The sequence below is a fragment of the Phascolarctos cinereus genome, unplaced genomic scaffold (assembly GCF_003287225.1).
Source record: "Phascolarctos cinereus isolate Bilbo 61053 unplaced genomic scaffold, phaCin_HiC Scaffold_4;HRSCAF=312, whole genome shotgun sequence".
Taxonomy (NCBI): domain Eukaryota; kingdom Metazoa; phylum Chordata; class Mammalia; order Diprotodontia; family Phascolarctidae; genus Phascolarctos; species Phascolarctos cinereus.
The window spans coordinates 706,911,964-706,936,012 of record NW_027555847.1 but is presented as its reverse complement, the minus strand read 5'-3'; the positions used below and the strand labels follow the sequence as shown (position 1 = coordinate 706,936,012).

Genomic DNA, 24,049 nt, shown 5'->3' with positions numbered 1-24,049 from the left:
GCTCTGCTTGGGTTCCTTTCCCTCATCCCTCCCCTCGTTTCCTTCCCTCTCTCTGTTTCCTTCCTCATTCATCTTGACCTCACTGCAGCCTTTGACAGGGCAGGTCATTTTCTCCAACATTCTCTCTTCTCTGTAGGTTTTCATGACACTACTCTTTCCTGGCTCTCCTCTTACCTGTCTGGCCACTCCTCAGAGTCATTTGCTAGTTTTTCCTTAAGCTTGTTAACCATAGGGGTCTCCCTCCGACCCTGGGGTCTTACTCTCTTTTCCCTCTATACTATCTCACTTGGTGTTCTCGTGGGCTCCCATCGGATTAAATATTGGATGATTCCCATATATATATATATATATATATATATATATATATATGTTATATATAGGTATATATCCAGTCCTAGTCTTTCTCCTGAGCTGCAGTCCCATATTACCAACTACCTTTTGAACATTTCAGAGTGAATATCTCATAGGCATCCAAAACTCAAATGTATAAAACAGTTCATTCTCAAATCCCCCCTGTTCCAAGTATTCCTATTACTGAACACATTGCATTCTCCCAGTTACCTAGCCTCTCAACCTTCACTTACATTTACTCCAGATATCCATTCTGTTGCCAAATCGTGTGGTTTCTACCTAGCTTACATTCTAGTTGTGGGAAAAATGGTTGCAGTTCAGTACAAACAAGATATGTACATGGTAGATGGAGGGTAATCTCAGAAGGCAAGGCTCTAGAAGTGATCCTGAGCAAATCATTTGCCCTCTGTTGCCTCAGTTTTCTCATCTATATGAGAATAATAATAGTACCTACCTTCCAAGGTGGGTATGAGGAGCAAATGAGATATTTGTAGAGTGCTTTGCAAACCTTAAAGAGCTGTAGATTCTAGCTACTAACATTAATAATAATAATTTCTCTCATATATGTCCGTGTCTCTCCACTCACCACTCTTAGTTCAGACCCTCATCACTTCTCCACTCTATTATTGGAATGACCTCCCTGGCAGTGGTCTCCCTGTCTCAAATTTCTCCCCTCTTCAATCCCTCCTCAACCTAGCTGCCCCAATGATTTCCTAAAGCTGCCTAAATGATTTTCTGACCTGGTCACCTTCTTACTCAAGAAACTCCACCGGCTCCCTATTCCCTCCAGGATCAAGTATAGATCCACCCCCCTCTATGGTCCAGAGACACAGGCCTAGGGGCAGTTCCACACAAGTTCCATGTCTTTGTACTGGTTATCCCCCATGCCTAGAATGCTTTGTGCTCTCTCCTGACTTCCATCAGTACTCAGCTCAAGTGTGACCTTCTTCAGATGGTTTCCCCCAGTATCTTCCTATCCCTTTCACTCCTGGCTGCTAATGATGACGATAGGTAGGTGCTAGGAGGCTCTTTAAGGTTTGCAAAGCCCTTTGCAAATATCTCCTTTGATCCTCACGGCAACCCTGGGAGGTAGGTGCTATTTTTATTCTCATTTTACAGATTAGGAAACCGAGGGAGATAGAGGTTAAATGACTTTTCCTAGTGCTTTCCCTTCTGAAATTACCGTCCAACCACTGTGTATATACGTATTTTTGTGCCCAGTTACATTTTCTCCCCAATAAGAAGGTGAGCTCTTTGAGGGCAGGGACTGTTCTTGCTTTTCTTTCTACCCCGATGTCCCGTAAACAGCAGGTGCTTGAGAGGGGATGGCTGGTTGGTTAGGGAACTGACTGATTAGCTCATGGAACATAGTAGGTGCGTAATAAATACTTGTTGATTGACTTATCTACCCATCTGGATAGTCCGTTCAGCCCATCCGCCCCCTCCCATCATCTCTCCGGCCCTAGCTCTGGCCCCGCCCCTCAAGCACCGCCCCTTTCCTGGGATCCTCCCCTGGCTCCGCCCCCGCCTCTTACCTCATCCTTCGCCCCGCCCCTTCTCCCCATTCCGACCCTGCTGGTTCCGGCCCCGCCCACACCCCTCCAAGCCACGCCCCTCGACTCCCAGTCTCACCCCACCCCTTTCTCTGCGCCACTCCCTCGCCCCGCCCCCTTATTCTCCTGTCTCATCTATCTCCCCGCCCCTTCACCCCGCGCCCCCTCTCTGGCCCCGCCCCCCGTCCTTGCGCCCCCGCTAACCCCACCCCTTTCCCCCCGGGAGGCGGTGCCGGAAGGAGGGGTCCTCTTCGTGCCCGCCCCGCGCCACGTGACGGGAAGCAGCTGATGGCCGCTCCCGCGGAGGCGGGAGGGGCGGCGGGGCCGGGAGGGAGCGGGGCCGGCGGGCGGGTTGGGCCCTGCCGGGGACGCCGCGCCATGAGGGGCCGCCCGCGCTGACGAGGACCCGAGGAGGAGGAGCGGCGGGGCCGGGCCCAGCGCCAGCCCCGCGGCCTCATGGAGGCCAGGCCCGGCGCGGGCGGCGCGGAGGCCGGAGGTGAGAGGCGGCGGGGCCGGGGTCCTCCCACGCCCCCCAGCTCGTGTCCACCCTCGGGACCGCCTTCCCCGTCCCCCATATCCTGTGCACCCCAGTATTCTTCTTGTCCTGTTGTCTGCACCCCGGTAACCTCCAGTATCCTCCCTGCCCTGTGTGTGTACCCCAATAACATCTCTTGTCCCCAGTATCTCCCTGCTCTGTTGTGTGCACCCCAATAATCTCCACTGCCACCACTACATCCGTGCCCTGTTGTGTGCACCCCAATAATCTCCACTGCCCCCAGTATCCTCCCTGCCCTGTCGTGTGCACCCCAATAATCTCCACTGCCCCCAGTATCCTCCCTGCACTGTTGTGTGCACCCCAACAATCTCCACTGCCCCCAGTATCCTCCCTGCCCTGTTGTGTGCACCCCAATAATCTCCACTGCCCCCAGTATCCTCCCTGCCCTGTTGTGTGCACCCCAACAATCTCCACTGGCCCCAGTATCCTCCCTGCCCTGTTGTGTGCACCCCAATAATCTCCACTGCCCCCAGTATCCTCCCTGCCCTGTGTGTGTACCCCAGTAACATCTCTTGTTCCCAATATCTCCCTGTCCTGTTGTGTGCACCCCAGTAACAACTCTTGTCTGCAATATCTCCATGTCCTATTGTGTGCACCCCAATAATCTCCACTGCCCCAGTATCATCCCTGTCCTGTAGTGTGTACCTCAGTAATCTCCATTGTCCCTAGTGTCTTTCTTGCTCTGTTGTGTGCACCCCAGTGATTTCTAGTCTCCAGTATCCTCCCTGTCCTGTGCACCCCAATAACCTCCAGTGTCAGTATTCCTCCCTGTCCTGCTCTGTGCACCCCAGTAATCCCCAGTGCCTTCACTACCCTCCCTGTCCAGGTGTGCACCCCAGCAACCTCTCCTCATTGGTCAGACTTCAGTTTCTTCTCCCATTTCATGATGGCCCAAATTGCCTCCTTGAATGCCCCCCTTCTTTTCCCAGGGTCTGTCTTCGTTCCCATTGGGTTAGTCATCACCAGTATCCTCCCTGCCTTATTGGGGGGACCTAGATAACTGCCTATTGTCCCCCAAACTTCCCCAGTGTCTCCCTTCTCAACTTCTCTCATTTTGTGGTGGCCCACATTACCTCCTTGAATTTCCCCTTCTTCCTTTACAGCTTTTCCCTCCAAGGTCAGGGTTTTTTTTTTGTTTGCTTCAGTTATTCTAATTCACCCCAGTGTTCCCTTCTTCCTTCCTAAGCCTTCCTTGGTGCCTGCCTACTTGGTCCCCCTCTAAGCCCCATTGTCCTTGTTCTCCCATTCTGTTCACCCACAAATCTTTCCTCTTCTGTGCTGTGTAAAACTCTCACTGTGATCTTTCATCTCTCAATGGCCTTACCCCCAAATAGATCTTCAACCCCAATATCTTCCTTTCTCTCTTATACCTATTGTGTATGCTCCAAAAGCCAACTCCAGTGGGATCCCATCCATATATCATGTTTCCCCCAAATAGCCTCCCTCGGTATTATGTTCAGCCTCATTATCTGCTTTCTAATGCCCTTTTTCCTTTCTCTGTAGTCTGTTCTTTATCCATTGGATGGGTTAGGGACTGGTATAGGGTGAGGAAATTATCAGTCCCCACCTTTTATGCCATGTGCAAGTCCTAGAGAGCTTCCTGATGCACTGAGAAGTTTAGTTACTTGTCCAGGGTCATTCTGACGCTTTGTAGGTCAGAAGCAGGATGAGAACTCGGTTCTAGGTCTCCTCTCCTTGCATTATACCTTCCTGCCTCATCATCATCTTCATCATCCTTATCTCCCCAGAGTATTGTTTTAGTTTTCATTCTAGCCAGTTAACCCTTCCTCCCTTCCCCTCAATATTGGTATAAGGAAAAACCTCCTCTCAATTAAAACTATCCAGAAGTGGGTTAGGCTGCTTGGGAAGGTGGTAGTTTCCCTTCATTGGGTGTTCAGTCAGAGGCTGGATGTCCAGACCACGTGGTGGGAATGGTGGAGAGGGGATTCTTGTTCTGAGATGGATTGATGAGTTGGTCTTCAAAGGTCCTCTCCAACTCTGGAAATTCTGTAATATCTTCCTTCTCTTAATATCTATCTAGTGCACCCCCTCATTTAACAGATGAGGAGACTGAGGCCCAGAGGGGAGAAGTGACCTGCCCAAGGTCACATGTGTGGGCTTCTAACTAGTCTTCTGATTTCAGAGCCTGTACTCTTTCCACTGTACCCTTCAGTATCTTTCTCAGAATATACTCTTTCCCTCAATAGCCTGTTCATCTTCAATATACAGCCTTCTGATAAGCTCCTTCTCTAATGTCCTACTCAATAGCTGTCCTTCCTTGCCTCTTCATATGAGAGGTTAGACCAGATGATCTCCAAGGTCCCTTCCAGCCCCAAATCTGTGATCCTGATTTCATTCTGAAATATTATACTGGGGAAATAAATCACTAATAGCTGCTATTTCTATAGCCCATCTCAGCTGAGCTCAATTGTCCTGTGAGGTAAGTGCCTGTGATGGTGGTACCTATTCTGACATATATATGCTACTAATATTTTTATCCCTATTTTACCAGTGGGGAAACTGAGGTCCAGAGGTGTAGTTAGGGAGGTAGGATTCAGACCAAGTGCAGGGCTATTTCCATCAAACCACATTATACTCTAACATCCTTTCAAGGCCCTGTTCACCTTCAATAGCTTTTCACCCCAACTCTTCATATCTTCATTCTAATACCTTCTTCCCAAGATCCTGTCCACTCCCAGTATTTGCCCCCACAGCCCACTGCAGTGATGCCTTTGGTTGGGTTGAGGTACAACTCTGAAGATGTTGTTAACTGCTCTCTTCCCTTCCCCCCACCAAAAAACCAAAACCAGACCAAACAACCTGGCCTCTTGTTTCTCACATCTGTTGATCAGATTTCCCCCAGAGGTTTGGTGGAAACCAGAATAACCCTACTACCTGCATTCTATCCCCCAGTTTTTCCATTGGCTGCTTCCTCCCAGGGAAACCCTTGAGACTGACAAGAAAAGGTGGTGGTGGGAATAAATTTTCTAGTTCCTTTGGAACCAAATGAGGAAGGTAGGGTGTGTTCCTCATTGGGCTTTGTCTTAGTGTTAATGACCAGTTCCTTCTCCCTTTTGGGACTTGCTCAGAGGAGAAAGTTAGCTGCTTATTTGAATTACTCTCATGTACTGTGAGATGTAGGATATCAGCCACTCCTTTAGTCTCTTGCACAATTCAGGGTATGTCTTAAGAGATTTGTTTACTTGCTGATCAGATGAGATGAAATTATGTCCAGTGCCATATAAATGTGTTTTATTATGGTTTCTAGTATCCCCATCCAAGTAATTTACTTGGTAGTCAGTCCTGTGTCGGGTAGTTTAGCCTCAGAGTGGGAGGGCCTACTTCCTAGTCTTCTAGTTCTTGAACTTGAAGGGACTTTCGAAATCATCTAGTCCAGCGCCTTTCATTATTCAATAGATGAATAAAAAAGCACTTAGTAAGTGCTGACTGTGTTCCATGAGTTTTGCCCAAAGGGTCTTGGCCAAAGTCTCCAATAGGTAGTAAGTAGAACATCTCAGATTCAAACTTAAATCCTCTTGACACGAAATGCCCCCATGCTTTTCTGCTGCTGTAGGATCTCTCTAGAAAAGACAAGATTTTCCACATACAAAGGATAATCTATGTGCTTGCCTGTCACAGATACCTCCTGCAGTTAGGATAAATTTATATCACTTTTTATTCCAGAAACTCAGAGCTTGCAAATAGATCATCTTGTTTGGTGAAGGGAAGTACAGATGAATTAATCCTGTTATGGCCATAAACCCTGAGTGTACATTGAAACATGCTAAGACTGGTTTAGAAGAGAGATACAGAAGAAAACACTGTTAAATCAGTTCTTGGGTCCCTTTTTACTTAAAAATGATTGAAGATCCCCACCAGAGAACTTTTGTTTATGAGGGTTCTATCTATTGGTATTTACCACATTAAAGATATAAAAGTCTTAGTATTATTATAAAAATATATTTGGCTTTACAGATCCTCTGAAAGTGTTTTGGGGACTTCCAGAGAGGTCCTTGGATCATGCTCTGAGAACTGTTAAATTATACTGTTTTCGTCACCTAGGCTGGAAACGTATGTGTCATCCTGGATGCCTCACTCTTTCCACCTCTTCCCCAAATAACCAGTCTGTTTGCCTTTAAATTCCAACTGAAATCTCACCTTCTAGAGGAAGCCTTCCCTAACAACCCCCGCCACAGGCAATCGAGGTTAAGTGACTTGCCCAGAGTCTTGCAGCTAGTAAGTGTTAAGTGTTTGAGGTCAGATTTGAACTCAGATCCTCCTGCCTCCAGGGCCAGTGCTCTATCCACTGCCCCCCCAGCCCCTCTTAATTCCAGTGTTTTCTTTCTTTTAATTATTTCCTATTTATCCTGTCTCTAGCTTGCTTTATGTATGTTTGTTTGCATGTCATCCCTCATATTACGTTGTAAGCTCTTTGAGGACAGGGACTGTCCTTTTTTCTTTAGTGCTTAGCATTGTACCTGGCACAAAAGTAGGTGCTTAATAAATGTTTGAGTGAATGAAAGTTGGTGGTGACAACATTATTCCAGAATATTTTGTTATTCTAATGAAAATAAGATTGAACCAGATAGAGTTTGGGTTTTTAGGGGGAAGGAAGATGGAGAATTCTAACCACTTGTGTGCTTCTGGGTGATTTAATTAAAAATAGGGATTACAGGTAGATTTGTTGATTTTCAGTCAGGGCATTTTCCCTGGGGTGTTGTTGCTTTTTTAATTTGGAAGATGGCATTTTCTTTGTTTGCAAAATGAGGTGAGTATTCCGGGAAGTTTGTGGTGGTAGTTTTGCCAACTTCCCTGTCTGGGTTATCTGATGGTTTTCTTTTTATTTGATGCTTAACTGATGAGACTTTTTTTGGTTTTTGTCCTGGCCCTTAGTGTTAGATGCAGCCAGGTACGATGTTGCATTTGACGACTTCTTGAATTTCTTTCTCTTTTTTCTTAAAATACGTTTTTATTGAAGTCACTTTTTAAAAAAAACATAATCACCATAATTTCCTGTAGATTCCTTCCACCTTACAGAGAACCATCTCATATAAGAAATTGTGTTTTTAAACACAAAAAAAGGGGGGAAAGAGCATATGTGATCAATACATCAGAAAATCCTGAAAATAGCAATTTGCCACACACAGACTCCCACCTCCACAAGGGATGGAGTTGAGGGTGTTTTTTCATATCTTTCAACCTGTGCTTGTTCTTTTATAATTTTGCAACATTCACATTTGACTTTTTTCGTATGGTACTTTCCATGTACATTGTTGTCGTGTGTATTGTTTTCTTGATGTTTTACACTGCTGACTTCACTGTGTGGTTCATGTAAATCCATGCTTCTCTGTATTCATCATACACATCTTTTCTTATAGCACAGTCATATTCCATTGCATTCATGTGCTGTCACAGAAAGGGCTGCTGTGAATACTTTGGTGTCTGTGGGGACTTCTTTTCAATGACAGTCTTGGTGCACAAGCCTTGTAGTGGAATCTGGGAGTCAGAGGGATCCAGAGGTATGGACACTTTAGGCCCTTTGTTTGCATAATTCCAAATCACTGATTCACAACTCCCATTTAATTTTAAAAAAAAGAAGTGAATCTGGCTTTATAAGAACTTGTTTCTTTTCCTGTGATCTTATGCTATCCCTGGTGATTTTATGGGCAGAGATGTTGGGAGCTCGTGCAGATAATGCAGGGATGGCAAGAGATCTTAACGTTGTTGACAGCAGTGTGCATGATGAGTCTCCTTCAGGTGATCTCTGACTGTGTATCCAGCTCAGTGCCTTGCCATTTGTTCATTTGACCTGATTGTCCAAACAGAGTCTAGTACTTATTGTTAACACTGATGCTGACATAGCCTTTCCGAGGAAAGGAGTTTTTCCAGAATAGTTTCATCGAATCCAAGGTCTCTTGTTATGTTTATTGTATTTTTAAGTTCTATGATGTGACAGTCTTCTTCCCTAGTAACTAGGGTTAGACTGGATCATGGAACTGGAAAGTAGTAGCTCTGTGAGTAGAGAGAAGGGGTTGGATGGAGGAGATACTATGGAAATAGAAATGACAGGATTGGGCAACTGATTGTCCATATGGGGTAAGGGAGAGGAAATGAGAAAAGTCCATTATAACCTCGAGGTTATGAACCTGGGACACTGTAAGAATGGTGATGCTTTGAATAGACACGGAGAATTTTAGGAGAAGCATAGGTTAGTGGGGAAAGATAGGCTCTCTTTTGGACATGTATTTTAGGTGACTCTGGAACACTGAGTTAGAAATTTCTAATAGACAATTGGAGTTGCTGGTCTGAAGCTTAGGGAGAGACTGGGACTGGCAATATAGATTTGGAGGTTATTGACATTGAGATGATAATTAAACCTCATTCCCTGGGTGCTGATCATAGCATAGAGAACCAGTGTAAACACTAGGACAGAGCCTTGGGGAACACCCACAGTTAAGGGACTTGATGTGGATAAAGATTCAGCAAAGGAGACTGAGAAGGGCTGGTTAGATGGGTAGAGAGAGCACCTGGAGAGAGGATTGTCATGAAAGCTCACAGAGGAGAGAGCTTGGTTAATGGTGTCAAATGCAGCAGAGAGGTAAAGGTCAAGAAAGATTAGGACTGAAAAAAGACAACCAGATTTTGCAATTAAGAGATCACTGTTAACTCCGGAGAATTAACTTTGGAATTGAGTAATGAGATTGGAAGCCAGTTTGAAAAGATTTAAGGGGTGAGGCCTGAGGAAGCATAGACAATGAGTGTAGATATCATTTTCCAGGAGGTTGACTAGGAAAGGGATAGGGCAGTATTGAATAGAGATCCTCCCCCAGATTGGCTGATGTTTGCTACACCACTGTTAGTGAGTACATAATAAGACATTATATAAAGAGTGGATTTAATATCATTTGGAGAAAGAAGCATTTGTAAATTACCGGACTGAAGAAAACATAAGGAATTGTTCCAGAAAACGCTAAACAAAATATGCATGTTTGAGATATATGTTGTCCAGTGTATTACTCATTTTATTCTCCTTTCATTTGTTTCTGAGTATATTTTGCATACGGATGAGCAAATAAAAGTTCAGATGTGACACATAGTGAATATGTCTATATATATAATGTATATATCTTTAAGTGAATCAATATTAAAACCTGGATTTATTTTTTAAAAAAAGATTCTCTTTGCAAAAGAATTCATAGGCTACTTATAAATTGTGATCTCCCTTAGTACCTATAAAATTTGATTTATAAAAATTCCCTTTCAGTATAATTTTTTAGGTGTACACCTCTTATATAAAGTGAGAGATAAGCTCTGTATTATATGCATATTTTTATGTTATTAACAAGTAGCCATATAGGTCAAAAATTGTGGAGTTACTAAATTATATATATGTGAATATATATATGCGCATATACATATACGTGTGTGTGTCTGGTTTTTTTCCTCATAATCTTGTACCTCTCTACTAAGGTTGTGCCCTGACGCCTTATTGTAGTGTGGAGATATGATCCATAGTGTAATGAGTCCTGAGATTTAGAGCTCCTCCCCCATTTTGTGATGACGTGGAGTTACTTAGCCAAGGTCATGTAGGGTGGGCATTCAGTGGGAGGAGAGCTGTGACTCAGACTAAGGCCTTTCAGACCCCACTTCTTCTCCTTTTTCTACTACATCCTGGCCAGTTCCCTTAAAAGTCTCTGCCACTGGACTCTGGGAGGCCCTTCCAAACTTGAGAGCCTTCAAGTTTTGGCTTGTGACACATTTTGTCACCTGTGTGTCAGCATTGTTCAGTTCCATCCTGAGAATGTTAGCTACTGGGCAATGCATCTTTTTGGCTGTGGTCATTCATGAAAATCATCTACATACTTGGAGGAGTCCACGTTCAGAGCTGAGAGGGCCCTTAGATGTCATCTAGTCCAGTCCCCTTGATTTACAGAAGAAGAAACTGGGGCTCAGAGAGAATGGACTTTCCCAGAGTGGTACAAGTCTGATATAGCAGATCTGGGTTTTGAACCCATATCTTGCTACTCCAAGTCCAGGGCTTTTACCACCAGATCACTCAGCTGTACAGGGAATGCCTGTGCTAACTGAATCACAGATCTTTGGAAACACTGAAGTGATCCTTTATCAGATAAATTAAATCAACATCTGGTAAAGATTGAACCATTAACTGTATGAACTGTAGTACAAGTATAAGGAGCAGGCTGAGTTTTAAATTTGAGAGCCTGTGTTTCCAGATCAGAATCTGAGCTAGAAAGAACTGAGGAGGCCTGTTAGTCTAGTCCAGGCCAGACCTGACCAAGAGGCCCTTCTATGACATCCCCAATGAACAGTCATCCACATTCTGCTGGAAGTGGAAGCTTGGTAGTAAGGATCAGGAGTCAGGAAGACCTGAGTTCAAATCCTGCCTCAGACCCTTTCTAGCTCTGTGATCCCGGGTAAAGGCCCTCTCTCAGCCTCAGTTTCCTTATCTGTAAAATGGGGGAAGTGATAGCTGCCTTACAGGTTTGTTGTGAGGATTAAATGAAATACCATGCAAAGTGCTTTCCAAATCTCAGTGCTCTATGATTGCTAACTATTATAAGACCTCCAATGAGAGCAAATTTGGCTTCTCAAAAGACAGCCCCATTCCACTTGGCAGAGTTTTCTTGTTAAGAAATTCTTCCTAATCATCCTAAATCTTTATCTTGGCAGCTTTCCCCTTTGATCTTTGTTCTGCCTTTGAGACCAAGCAGAATAAGCTACTTCCTTTTCTGACATAATAATCCTTCAGACCCTTGATAACTGTTATGTTCCTTCCCAGTCACCTCCAGATGAGACTACCACATATCACACAGTTCTTATTTGGCATGTTCATAAGTCCTCTAACCATTGTAGTTGTAATCTGTAGAAGCTCCAACTTGTCCAGTGTTTCCTAAAATATGGTGTCCAAAACTGGGCTGGACACATTCCAGAAGTGGCCTCAACTGGGCCTTCCTTCCCTCATTCTGGATGCTTTGCCTTTGATTGTGGCCACCTAGGATGGTGCTAGTGTTGTGGATCTCCTAGCAGTAGCTGCTGCCCTGCTGGCGTTCAGGTCCGTGGGATTTATCTGCCAAATGAGGGGGCTCGACTTTCCCTTCTGTGGTGCTGTGATCACTTAGGAGTGGTTTAGAATGTACAGTAGAAGAGGACATACTTGTGAATATTGGCCGCCTTTAACCCATTTAAAATTCCTGAGTGCTGAAGAGGCAGAGGCACTATGGGAACTCGAGGTGCATTTAGTCCTTTTCTCCATGCCTTTGTGCTTCTTTATTGATTACAAATGTCACAGGTCTGTGGTTCTCTTCAGGCCTGTGATTGGAATAAGAGTATGAGAAGGCCTTTCTGTTTGTTTTCCCAGGGTCTTGAAATCTGCAACATGCTTAACATTCTAATGCTTCATGTTTTTCCCCTGCTGTTTTCCTCTTTTTGGCATTCTTAGGTAAAGGAATCATTTGGCATTCATTCATCTGTAATAGTCATTTGTGCAAAGGTGCCATGTACAAAGGTTAAGTCATGGCTAACTGGTAGTCTGTACTACCCAGAGTTTAAGTAATGGGCATGGAATGTGATTTGTGGCTCCTGTTTATTGCTGTGGGACATTGAAATAGAAGAGCCCATGAAGGAAGCAGGATGTTTATAAAATTTCTCAGCTAGTTAGGCTGTGAGAATGTGTTCTTTGGGGCTCCAGGTTCAAATACAGCATTGGTTAGAAGTGAGAGTGTTTCAATCATGATGCCATTTTCTTCCCCAGAGGTTCCTTTGCTGCTGGCTGAGCTGAAGCCAGGGCGCCCACACCAGTTTGATTGGAAATCCAGTTGTGAGACCTGGAGTGTTGCTTTTTCCCCTGATGGTTCCTGGTTTGCCTGGTCTCAAGGACACTGTATTGTTAAGCTGATTCCATGGCCCCTTGAAGAGCAGTTGTAAGTAGTATGCCATCCTCTCCTAAAAGGGAAGGGCTTTTCAAAGTACTAGAGTGGTTGGCTTTGATGATTTGTAAACACTTGTCCCCTTTAAACCTTTAAAAAGGAATCCTTTCTTATGTATTCCCTGTGGAAAAGTTGGTGGGGGGGGCTGAAAAATGGTCCAAAAATTGGGAACAGTGATGGGGAGGGAGAATTAATATCCCATATAAGCATTTGCACAAGTACCCATTACATACCTATTATTTGCATGGCATCCTTAGGTATAATTCTAATCAGTTTTTGATGCTAATTACACAAGGCTGTTCTTGTAGGTCCCAGATTTAGAGTTGGGTGGGACTTCAGAAGTTGTCTTGATTGAATCCCTCATCTTATTATAGATGAGGAAACTGAGTCTCAGGGAGGTGAGGTCAAACAGCTAGGAAGTCAGAGGGATGGTATTTGAAACCAGGGTTCAGGCTTCAGGCTTCAGATCTAATGTTTTTCAGTGTATTGTTGTACCATGTTAAAGTACTAACAGTTTTAATGTTGGCCAGATTCAGAAACCAGAAAGTCAGAAGTTTACTAGTAACTGTTATGGAATCAGTAGATTCTACACTTGAATTCCTTGAACTCCTCCTAAGCCAAATGCCCCTCTTTCTGGGTCACTGATTTTGCCCGGGCTGGCTTGCTCTTTGCAGTAGTCCTGATCTTGAGAGCCAGCCATTTGTGTGGCTTTTACACATGGAATTTTAGAAGCTTTTGTTTCCATAAAACTTATTTCCAAAATAAGTCTTCTGTTTCTGTTACTTTCCCTCTCAAAACTAGCCACTTATTGCTAGGTCTAGATTAGAGGGAAAAATAACAAATTAAGATTTGAGAGAATTGGGCTCTATTTCTAGCTCTTCTCACTTCTTAGCTATGTATCCATGGGCAAGCCAACTAAATTCTGAAAATGGAGATTTTGGTCTCTTTCTCTAAGAAAGGCTTGAAGTTAAATGAGGGCAAATGGTAATGGACTGTGATTTCCTTGTAAGAACATAGCCACAGGTATACCCTCTTTGAATGTAGGTGATGAGTGAAAATCTGGACGGATAAAAAGTTAGTTCAGCAAATTAGTGTTTACTTACTTTATAAAAGAATTCACCACATGATTCTTTAAAGGGCAAGATCACAGAATTTTTGGGCAGGAAGGTATGTTAGAGATCATATAATCTAACTTCCTTGTTTTATAGATGAGGAAAATGAGGTCCAGAGAAATATTTCTCTGAGTATATGTAGATTGTACAGTTTATAAAATGTGATTTATGTGACGGTTTTCAAGAACGTGGTTTTTGCCTGAAGAGAGGAATATCTGCATAAAAATAGGAGACGTACTTTAAAATAACCAGACCTGAAACTCTTATGAGGCACTGAGTCTCACTGTAGTAGAATGAGCAGTGGAAGAGATGGGTTCAAATCAGTTTTGCCACCTGTGTGTCCTTTTATTAAATTTTAAGGATCACAGGATACACAGAGATTACCCTCCACTCTAAACTTCTTGATATTTTTCAGTGTTGATTCTATCCATATAAACAAAGAGTTAATATTTAATTGACAAACATTGAGTTTGTCACTATTTGCTAGGCGCTGGGGATATAAAAAACAAAAACCAAAGAAATGTTTCCTGCCCTCAAGGACCTTACATTCTATTGGGGAAAAACAGTGTGCATGTAGGAAATAAAATACAAAACCTACATAAAGTAGTTTTTGGGTGTAGGGCACAGGGCTAATATGAAGGGTCCAAGAAGCCCAGTGAGAGGGTGGGGGAGAGTAGGATAGGGACACAGGGAGAATGGGGTCGGCACTGATGGGTATGAAATAGCACATGCTGTAGTGGCCAAGGAAGGGAATGTCTACCTCGATAATCTGTAACTCTTGAATTCTAAGTGGAGTCTAGGGCAGTGGATTGTCAGTCCCTTTACCGTAACTGTACGTGGATTGGATTCTCAATCCCTAAGCAAAAGATAGAAGGGCAGGGTGGAGAGCATGGAGGGAGGACAGATGGCAGAGTTCTGTTTCTAAGTCTAACTCTTCTTGGACTTGCCTGATGGTCAGTTCAGTGGTCTGTGGAATCCTGGGCTTGACCTCCACGCCTGAATCTGGCTATCTTTGCCCCAGAGCCCACTCCACAGCAGATTATCTTCTCCTGGCTGGGGAAAGTTCAGAGGGCCTTTGACTGGAGGGAGAAAGATGTCTAGGCAAGTGATGAGTCTTGGCATCTGCCTGATGGTCAAGGTTGTAGCTATGGAGCGAGACAAGTGTGAAGTACTGAGGCTCCAGTCCTCAAGACAGGCTAGCTCTGCCCCAGGGCTCATTTCAGTGGGGTGTGGATTCTCTCCCCCTGGTTGGGGAAAGTTTGGAAGTTCTCTGGTCTTGGACTTGAGGATGGAAGCAGAAGTCAACTTCAGCAGGTTTAGATTAAAACCTGGGGAAAGTGGTTTCACATAGCTTGTGTTTCTGCTTGGTTGTGGTCTTTAATGTGAGATGATGTGGCTGACAGAACACTAGATTAAGAAACAGGCCTGGGTTCTGGTTCTGGTTTCCACCTCTGGCCCAGGCCTTCCTGCAGACTATAGTGAATGGAGGTGAGCAAAACTCAGTGAGACTCTCAGAAGGAGTGAAAAGGAAGGGTCATCCAGCCCACTTGTTCTCTTGTAACTTTAAAGATTTAGAAATTCTGATGTCAAAAGTAAGGAATCATTAAGAAATTGCTTCTTCCTGCAGCATCCCCAGAGGGTTTGAGCCTAAAAGCCGAAGCAGCAAAACAGATCCCAAGGGGCGAGGCAGCCCAAAGGAGAAGACGCTGGACTGTGGTCAGATTGTCTGGGCTTTGGCCTTCAGCCCATGGCCATCACCACCCAGCAGGAAGCTCTGGGCACGCGTCTGCCCCCAAGCACTGGATTTCTCTTGCCTCATTCTTGCTACAGGACTCAATGATGGGCAGATCAAAATTTGGGAGGTGCAGACAGGTAGGTAGGAAGCCGGGGGAGACTGAGGCCACGGACAGGGGGCTGATCCATTTCTAGTGGGGCCCTGGCTGCTGGTTCACCTCTGGTTGTAGCAGTGAACTTCTTACACACCCTCCATAATAAAATGCTGCCAGTCGCACCACCAGCACAATTGACTGAATGCACATGTTTCTGTCCTTAGGGCGACTGCTGTTGAATCTGTCTGGCCACCAGGATGTGGTGAGAGATCTGAGCTTCACGCCCAGCGGAAACTTGATTTTGGTTTCTGCATCAAGAGATAAAACTCTTCGAATCTGGGACCTAAATAAAGATGGTATGGATGCAATAGAGCTCCCTGAGTTCATAAGAAAATGCCAGCCATTTTTCCATCTGCAAAATGGAAAAATATATTAGCTGGACCTAAATCTCTTTTAGATCCTTGATAATAATGGCTGTGCTGGACCCAAGGCTTATGTTTCTTAGAAATATATATTTTAAAAAAACCCCAGTAAACTTTTTGAAGTGCATTCTAAGCTTAGTGTAATTTTCCTTGGAAAAAGGGTTTCATCTTTTTAGGGAATTATGCCTAGAACAAGGTTCCGTTGAGGGAGCTATCAGTGTTGGTCCTTAGTTGGAAGGAGAGCATTATAAAAACGTATGTTTGCATGTCCTTTCCTTCCCCAGAGGAGTAGTGGTGGGGGAAGGAAGAGGTGGTGCTGTGAGGAGCAGAGAACTGAGTGGAAGCATACTTCACCCTCCCCCAGGTATTCCTGGCAGAGTCGAGGCTCTGGCTTCCCACCTGTGGCCAGGTGACTGTCTTCCTTCACTGCACCACTAAAAGGCTCCTGCTGCTCTTTCACAAAACCAGGAAAGCTGATGCTGTGGGCAGCCTCGTGCTTGGCACCGTGGGAGTCGCTGCCCTTCATAATTTAAAACAGGCAGCTGTGATTAACTTGGGGACAAACGAGATGCTGATGGTAGGCCTCAGGAGAAAGGCCTTGTGCAATTTTAAAACTGGAATGATTCTGGTGCTTGGTTGTTTGGATGCAGACTGTAAATGCCGTTTAAGAATGAATTGTATTTTTCTTTTGTGATGGGTTTATAAAATCCTAATTCCAGATTACCTTCTGTCACAGCCATTTTGGTTTCAAACACGTTGGAAATAATGCATTTTGTCTGTTTGTGTGATAGAGTTGTTCTAAGTTTTCTGTTCATTTTCATTTAAATGCTATTTCTACATATTCCTATCATACAACTTTAGTTATTTAAGTTTAAAAGTGTCCCAAGACATTCTGAAGATGCTGGTGAGGCCTCCAGGTAGAATGAAAGCTCAGAATGTTGTCAGAATGGATGGTCAGGCTGGCATTCTGTGCAAGTCAAGAATAAATTTAGTTTTCTGAGACGGGGGGTGTAGAAGGGTAAGTACATATTTAAAGTGGTGTTCTGGAAGAGAAATCCTGGATATTGAGGACCAGATTGGGAGACTAGAAATCACTGGGTTCAACCACTTTTCTTGAAAAATGAGGAAACTGGGGGCAGCTAGGTGGTGCAGTGGATAGAGCACCGACCCTGAAGTCAGGAGGACCTGAGTTCAAATTCGGCCTCAGATCAAACACTTGATATTTACTAGCTGTGTGACCCTGGGCAAGTCACTTAACCCCAATTGCCTAAAAAAAAAAATGAGGAAACTGAGGGGCAGCTAGGTAGCACAGTGGATAGAGCGCTGGCCCTGTAGTCAAGAAGACTTGAGTTCAAATCCGGCCTCAGACACTTGACATTAGCTGTGTGACCCTAATTGCCTCATCAAAAAGAAACCAAACTGAGGAAACTGAGACCCAGGGGAGGTCAGTGACTTGCCAGAGGTCAGGCACACATAGGCAGCGTGAGCAGAGATGTGTGAGCTGCATCCCCAGACTCCAGATGGGTCAGAGTGAGGAGGAGCAATAGCTTTTATCTAAGCAGTGTGGGAAAACTCTCGGAGCTTTGGACCAAGGGGGTGGCGGGTAAGGAAGGGAGATCTTTGAGGAATGCATGGTGGCCAAAGGTGGAGCAGGGCCTACAGGGGAAGGGGGGAGGGATGGTCAAGGACCTTCTGGGGAATGGGGGAGGGGGAGCATCTTGAATTAATTTTTTTTCTTAGAAAAACTGTAGTGAAGTCAGTGAATCTTCCACAGTTAAACAGTCTCCTGTATCACTCCTCTGAGGGAAGTTGCATAAGCATAGTCATCTAAGTCATCTTTCTGAAGAATTGATAATTTAATCTTATAATTTGAAGGTTGAAACATGTTATGGCCATACATAATTTTTAACAAATTTTTCATAAATCAGTTAAAAAAGTGTTATTTACCAGTAAAAAGGGGATTTAAAAATGAAACTTTTAGAGTTTTGGGATTTGAACTCGATTTTTAGAGCCGTGAGAAACCACTCTGTTAAGGGCTTTGTGAAGTGAAGAGTAAAGAAACGTTCTGAGTGGGGCAGCCATTTGAGGTGACTTGTGGAGGAAAGACTGGTGTCCATGAAAAGTACGCTGTGCTCCACAGCTCTCTGGAAAATGTGTCTGTGATTCCCTCTGGGAGCATTTGGCCTACTTTTCATGTTTTCTGGTGACTTAACTAAACGTGTGACCAGATTTAGCAGCATTAAGAATCTTGCATTTGGTCACTGGAGATTGAGCTGGAGCCCCGGATGCTCCTGTCGCCATTTCCGTGGTCTCCCCGACAACCTAGTCACTGTTTGCTTCTCTTTCTCTGACAGGCAAACAGATCCAGGTGCTGTCTGGCCATCTGCAGTGGGTTTATTGCTGTTCCATCTCCCCAGACTGCAGCATGCTGTGTTCTGCAGCAGGAGAGAAGTCTGTAAGTCGCCAGTGTTAGGAGTTGTTCCCCCACTGCCTGAGGTCAGCCAGAAGAAGGGTCTGCAGCTGCCCTTTTGTGGGCTGGCCAAGAGACAAACTGGGTCACGAAAGACAATCAGGGCCACAGGTTTTTGTGGCCTGCCTGCTGGCCTCTATGGCTGGACGACTGCCCTGGGCCTTCTGGCCAGGGTCTAAAGGGGGAGTCCCTGCATGTAGGAGGCACCTGGTGTTAGGTGAAGGGAGTAAAGCTGAGCCTTTCCCCAAAGGAGAGCTCTTTGTTTGGCATTTTAACAGAAGCAAGCTCTCCAGAATGTTTACTTAGGGGCCCAGAGTTTACAGTGAGGATGGATGTGAACCCATCTTTTCCATTTCACTTGATGTGGTCACAGTCCACTAATAGGATCCAGGTCCAGAAACACTCTTTAATGGATGTTTTATGTGATAAAGTAATGAAGTGTTCTTTTAGCTTGGCTCTGAAACTTTACATAGGCAAGTCAGCGATGGGAGACCCATCTGAAAGAAAATCAGGTTTGGATTTGGGAGTGGTTTGGTTTTGTATTAATGCTTCATCTGTAGGGAGTCTTGTGGCATACTCACACAGCTGGCTTGGGGAAGGCCAGAGCCGTATTGGCTGATCGCTCAGCTTTTCTGGAGAGGGAGACCCCCCACCCCCACCCCACTCTGGTTCAGTGCTACTCCTAAGGTTTAGCTTAGCACACTGATTGCAGAGCCATCCCCATGGGCCATGAAGAGCTAGAGTCAGGTTTGGCTTTGCAGGGTGCCAGGGCTGCCAGAGGGCCTCTGGACCACTTGACACAGCGAGAACATACTGTTGTGCTTCTGCCGTCAGAATCAGTAGGACTCTAGTGGGCTTAGCCCTTACCAAGGTTCCATTTGCTGAAGCCAGCCCCGCTCAGCCCTTCCACCTGGAGGACGTAACCTGGATAGGTAGTGGGTGCCAGGGATTCAAAGCCATTGCCTGGATTTACCTGTCTTCCTGAGGCCAAGGGGAGGGTGATGGGGAGCCTCTGTCTTTTCTGTGAAAGCCCTTCCCCATTCTTGTCTGCAGCTGAATGCCCCTTTTTTTCTCAGGTTCTTCTCTGGAGCATGCGGTCCTACACATTAATCAGGAAGCTAGAGGGGCATCAGAGCAGTGTGGTTTCCTGTGACTTCTCCCCTGACTCTGCCCTGCTTGTCACAGCTTCCTATGACACCAGTGTCATCATGTGGGATCCCTACACTGGAGAGAAACTGAGGACCCTTCAGTAAGGACCGCATCCCTGCTCAAAACTTCCCAGAGGGGTAGATGATGTGAGACCTGCTTTGGAGCCTGCTTGTGAACCTTGTGGTCTGAGGCAAGGGAAGGGACAACCAGAGAAACCCTCGGGGGAAAAGATGGTTTCATGAACGCTTCTCTGCAGCAGGGGTGTGTGTGTGATGGGGACGTCCCTCGGGAGCTCTCTGGCCGTCTCTGTTTGAACAGGCCTGCCTGACTTTAGAATTGTCGTTGGGGAATGGCAGGGTTTTAAGATGTTCATTAACAAAGTAGTTTTCTGAGCTAAAACCGTGGTTTCCAAAATGAATTGTGGTGTTCCTAAAAACTTAGGATTGACTTTTTTCCCCTATTTTGTAGAACAAATATGGTTCACAATGTAATTGTTACCATCATAGTTGGGCTAAAAGATAGTCGTGTAGGGTTCTTCAGTGGAAATGTGATCTTCGACACACTTCACGTAAGAAAATGTGTCCTTTACCAAAACATTCATATCTTAGCCCAGGTGGAACACTGTCAGCTTGTTAGGGTTTGTCTGTGCCTTTTCTGTTGGGATGCACAGCGGGTGTGTGTCTGTCCTTTTTTGGACCACAGCTCGGGATTTTCACTTGGAAAGTTTGCCTGTTTGATGGGAGGAAGTGAAGGGAAGGGTCAGTTACAACTACAGCGCATCCTGGTTCTTTCCCTCCTTACAGGCACGTGTTAGACTCTCAGTTGGATTATACCCATGATGTCCATGCCAGCTCGCTGAGATCTGTGCGCTTCTCTCCAGAAGGCTTATACCTTGCTACGGTGGCAGATGACAGGTAACGGGTGGATTGCTCCTAGGGAGTCTGCACACATGTCTTCAATTCTGTGTCTACAGTTTAATCTCACTCAGTCACTAAGTAATAACCTTCTATTTCTCTTTCATTTAGACTGCTCAGAATCTGGGCTTTGGAACTGAGAACTCCAGTTGCATTTGCTCCTATGACCAATGGTCTTTGCTGCACATTTTTTCCACATGGTGGAATTATTGCCACAGGGTGTGTATATCTCTGACTTGAACAGATGGAGTAGCTGTTTCTGCAGAGCACACTATGTAGCTCTGTGGCTTATGATGGAAAGAAATGAAGGAGGGGGCTTCTTGTCAAATTGGTGGGGGAGGTTCATAGCAGAATGTCAGCCACAGCAACTCAGAGATCATCTTTGCAGGCACCAGAGGGGTTGTGAGCTGCCTGATTGGAGGGTGTACATATGTGGGCTCTTGATGAATTAATTTTAGATTAATGTAGTGAGATGTAGTGAGATTTGCTGTTCTGCCTCACTACCTAATTAATTAACTTATTTTTTACCTAGATGACTTAATAGTGGTATAAGTGATAGTGGTGGTAGATAGTTGTATGTCCTCATACTGAAAGGCCACAGTATTATAAAATGACACAGAGTTACATGGAAACTTAGGATTTAGAGCAGTGGTAGGGGATCTGTAGCCTCCTAGGTCCTTCAGTGTGGCCTTCTGACTGAATCCAAATTTTACAGAACAGTGTTTACGGTGGCCTGTTCTGTAAAATTTGGATTCAGTCAAAAGGCCGCACATAAGGACCTAGAAGGCTACCTGAAGGCCATAGGTTCCCCACCCCTGATTTAAAGTCTAGCCAGAAGTAACTTTCTTAATTCATTTGGTGGCCATCTTCCCGCTTACTGCTGGCTCAGTAACTCAGATTTTTGGGATTGGTTATATTGATAGACATAGGGTCATTGGAACACAGATGGATTGACGACGATTGTGCCATCCTACAGATTCTAGTGCAGACTTTTTGCATTTGGCTATTGTGGTGTTTTCCAAATTGGAGTTTGAATCTGCCTTTTTTACACGCAGTCAATGTTATTCCTGCTTAGAGGCTTGAAAAATTCTTAGCCCTTTGGTTTCTGTTTCCTTTCAGGACAAGAGATGGCCACGTCCAGTTCTGGACAGCACCCAGGGTCCTATCATCACTGAAGCACTTATGTCGGAAAGCCCTTCGGAGTTTCCTCACAACTTACCAAGTCTTAGCACTGCCAATACCCAAGAAAATGAAAGAGTTTCTCACATACAGGACCTTCTGAGCCAGGCCCCTTGGCTCTGCTCGAAAAGACAGAAAGAGAACTGGAGTCCTCTTTCCCAATAACAGAATTAACCTTTCTGGCAAAGGTGGTGCTGAAGGCGTCAAACAGAAGCAGGATGGGCTTACAAACTGTGATTCCTCTTTGAAGCAAAATTGTTGTAGATTGTAAACATGCAGGTAACAGACTGGAGCAGGGGAAAAAAGTCCTGGTGGACTGGTCACTGACCTTTTTATCTATAATGTTCAAAATCAGTGCTAGAGGAGGTGGTTCTGTTGCCATGGCTACAGAGCTTAGTTTAAATCGTCTACTTATTAACAGCACAGTTTAATTCTCTCGGTGTCTTGATTCCAAGTGCAGTTAATAATGTTGTTTTGATTGTAACAGTAAGTGGGCCTGGAGCTCTCTTTAGTGATAGAGGAAAGATAATCTCCCTCAACCAGGTAATCGGACTTCTGCCCAACACTTGTCTCAGTTGAATCCTTAAAAGCAGTGGTAGCTAAACATTTCAGTTGTTCTCTTGCTCTTGGTTCAGAGTATCAGGGACCATGCCTTTGTTTAGCCAAGTGCAAATACTTTTAATTTATGAAGTCAAGTTTGTCATTGTTTTTCCTCTGCTTTTGACTTTGACAAACAAGACAGAGCTTTAATGGGGGTGGGGGGTGGGACGGTCCTTGGGTATGAGTGATCATCAGAGCTTAGCTGAATGAACAGGCTATTTAAATCAAAGGGTGTGGTGTGGACTGATGAAGACATTATAATTGGCTTTTAAAATGATGGTGTACATGTAAAGGAGGAAACTGTGTAAGATTACACTAAGGGTGCATTTCTAATTGCATGACTCTTGTCGTGGCTACTGGTTTTTCAGTGGTTTACCATTAACAACATATTTATTTGTGCTTTCTGAGCATAAGTTGTTTAAGGTACAATTTTGTTTTTCTCAATGGTAGATGAAAACCATGGTGTAACCGGAACAGCTGTACGTCAAACTTCATAGCTGTATGGAGGCATCTGGTTTTTCATTGTTTCAACTGGTATTTTTATATGTATGAGATCAGTCTTTGCTGCTTAACTCAATTTCCAACCCTGCCTCCCCAAATGAAAATAACTCTTTAAGGTTCAGGTTTTTCCTTCAATCAAGTCAGTCAGTAAACAGTAAGCACCTGCTATGTGCTATGCAGTCCCTGCCCTCAAGGAGCTTACAACCTAATCTAATCCTTGATTCCAAATTCTTCAAGACCTTTTAAACTGTAGTATCTGCATTTCTTTTTAAGGAAATGACAACTTTTCCTTAGACCTGCCATTTTGTCTGTATTCATTGTTTCGGTGGAATGCCTAGTCTCTTTAGGGCCCTTTCATCAGAGGAATGGACCATTAATGCCTAGTTTGGAGGAGAGAGCACAGCCTCAAGTCGAGAGTCCTGGGATCATATTCTGCCTCTGACACTGCATGGTCTGTGTGGCCTTGGGCTCATTTCACCTCCTGGGGTCGTGGTTTACTCCTCTCCTAAAGGAGAAGGCCTCTGAGGGCCTTTCTGCTCCACATTTGTGATGTGGAAAACATGACTGCTGACAGAGGGAAGTGAAGCCGCAGCTTTATTGTGTGGCAAATCATGAAAAAAAAAGGCTTAATTTTAAACAGGGGTGATGTTGATATCCTGCCATCCAAGGACCTGAGTACCATTCATCACCTCCCAAGAGGCTTCAGTATTTCATGGAGCTGCATTGATCTTCCTGCCACCAGCACTATCTGGTCCCCCTTCTGCAGCTTCATGGAGGGGCTAACAGGCTGTCCAAGAGCGGGGCTTCTGCCCTGTGGCACAGTCGCCTTCATACTGTGATGAGGCATAAGAGAAAGTTAGTGGAGGCCATTTCCTCAGTAGTCTTAATAAAACGGGGAGCCCTTATTTCACAGAATGCATTGTGGGAGGCTTTACAGTCTTTACTAGGTGGAGAGTACAAAGTGGAATCGACACTTTCCCCTCCCCCGTGGCTTCTGATGAGGAATCATGGAATTTCTTGTGGCTGACAAGGAACTGATTCCATCTTCTATCTGTTGAAAGTTTATGCTTCCAAAGGTCACCAGATTCTAAGACCCTTCTATTAAGGACCCAAGTCAACATCCACTGTTGACTTAAGGAGAACTTTTATCAATGAGTGAGCCATCTAATTTACTAATTTCTTATTGAGAAAATATGAAATGCAGCAAAATTATCATTGAAGCAGCAGCTTGAGCACGTAAGACTAAAATTTACATGACTAATATTTCAGGTGTCCCGTGTTCACAAGCGATCTTCATACAGCCACTGGTACCATGGGGAATAATGTAAAGACCAGTTGTATTTTAAATCCTTTTCCTTCCTTTCTACACTACAATCATGAAGCTGCTTGTGACTTTTACGATTCAAGGATGAGAAATAAAAGTCAAATTTTTTAAAGTCATGTGATGTTGCCTGTCCTTTGTTGGT

General features: G+C 44.6%; 1 protein-coding gene across 1 annotated transcript; it reads left to right on the top strand.

Moving 5' to 3' along the window:
* The first annotated feature begins 2,230 nt into the window (after nucleotides 1–2,230).
* WSB2 (WD repeat and SOCS box containing 2) lies at nucleotides 2,231–24,023 on the top strand. The gene is made up of 9 exons (XM_021007932.2): nucleotides 2,231–2,400; nucleotides 12,233–12,401; nucleotides 15,147–15,391; nucleotides 15,573–15,704; nucleotides 18,125–18,225; nucleotides 19,317–19,489; nucleotides 20,193–20,303; nucleotides 20,415–20,522; nucleotides 21,423–24,023. Exons 1-9 carry the CDS (start codon nucleotides 2,361–2,363, stop codon nucleotides 21,583–21,585), a joined length of 1,242 nt encoding a protein of 413 aa, XP_020863591.1. The 5' UTR covers nucleotides 2,231–2,360; the 3' UTR covers nucleotides 21,586–24,023.
* The last annotated feature ends 26 nt before the right edge of the window (nucleotides 24,024–24,049 follow it).

Bases quoted from the DNA above. Each gene is read 5' to 3' on its own strand.
- WSB2 (XM_021007932.2), top strand. From the start codon at position 2,361: ATGGAGGCCAGGCCCGGCGCGGGCGGCGCGGAGGCCGGAG. The intron at 12,402-15,146 runs GTAAGTAGTATG...TTCTTCCTGCAG, and splicing joins TGGCCCCTTGAAGAGCAGTT to CATCCCCAGAGGGTTTGAGC. The intron at 15,705-18,124 runs GTATGGATGCAA...TTTCTCTGACAG, and splicing joins CTGGGACCTAAATAAAGATG to GCAAACAGATCCAGGTGCTG.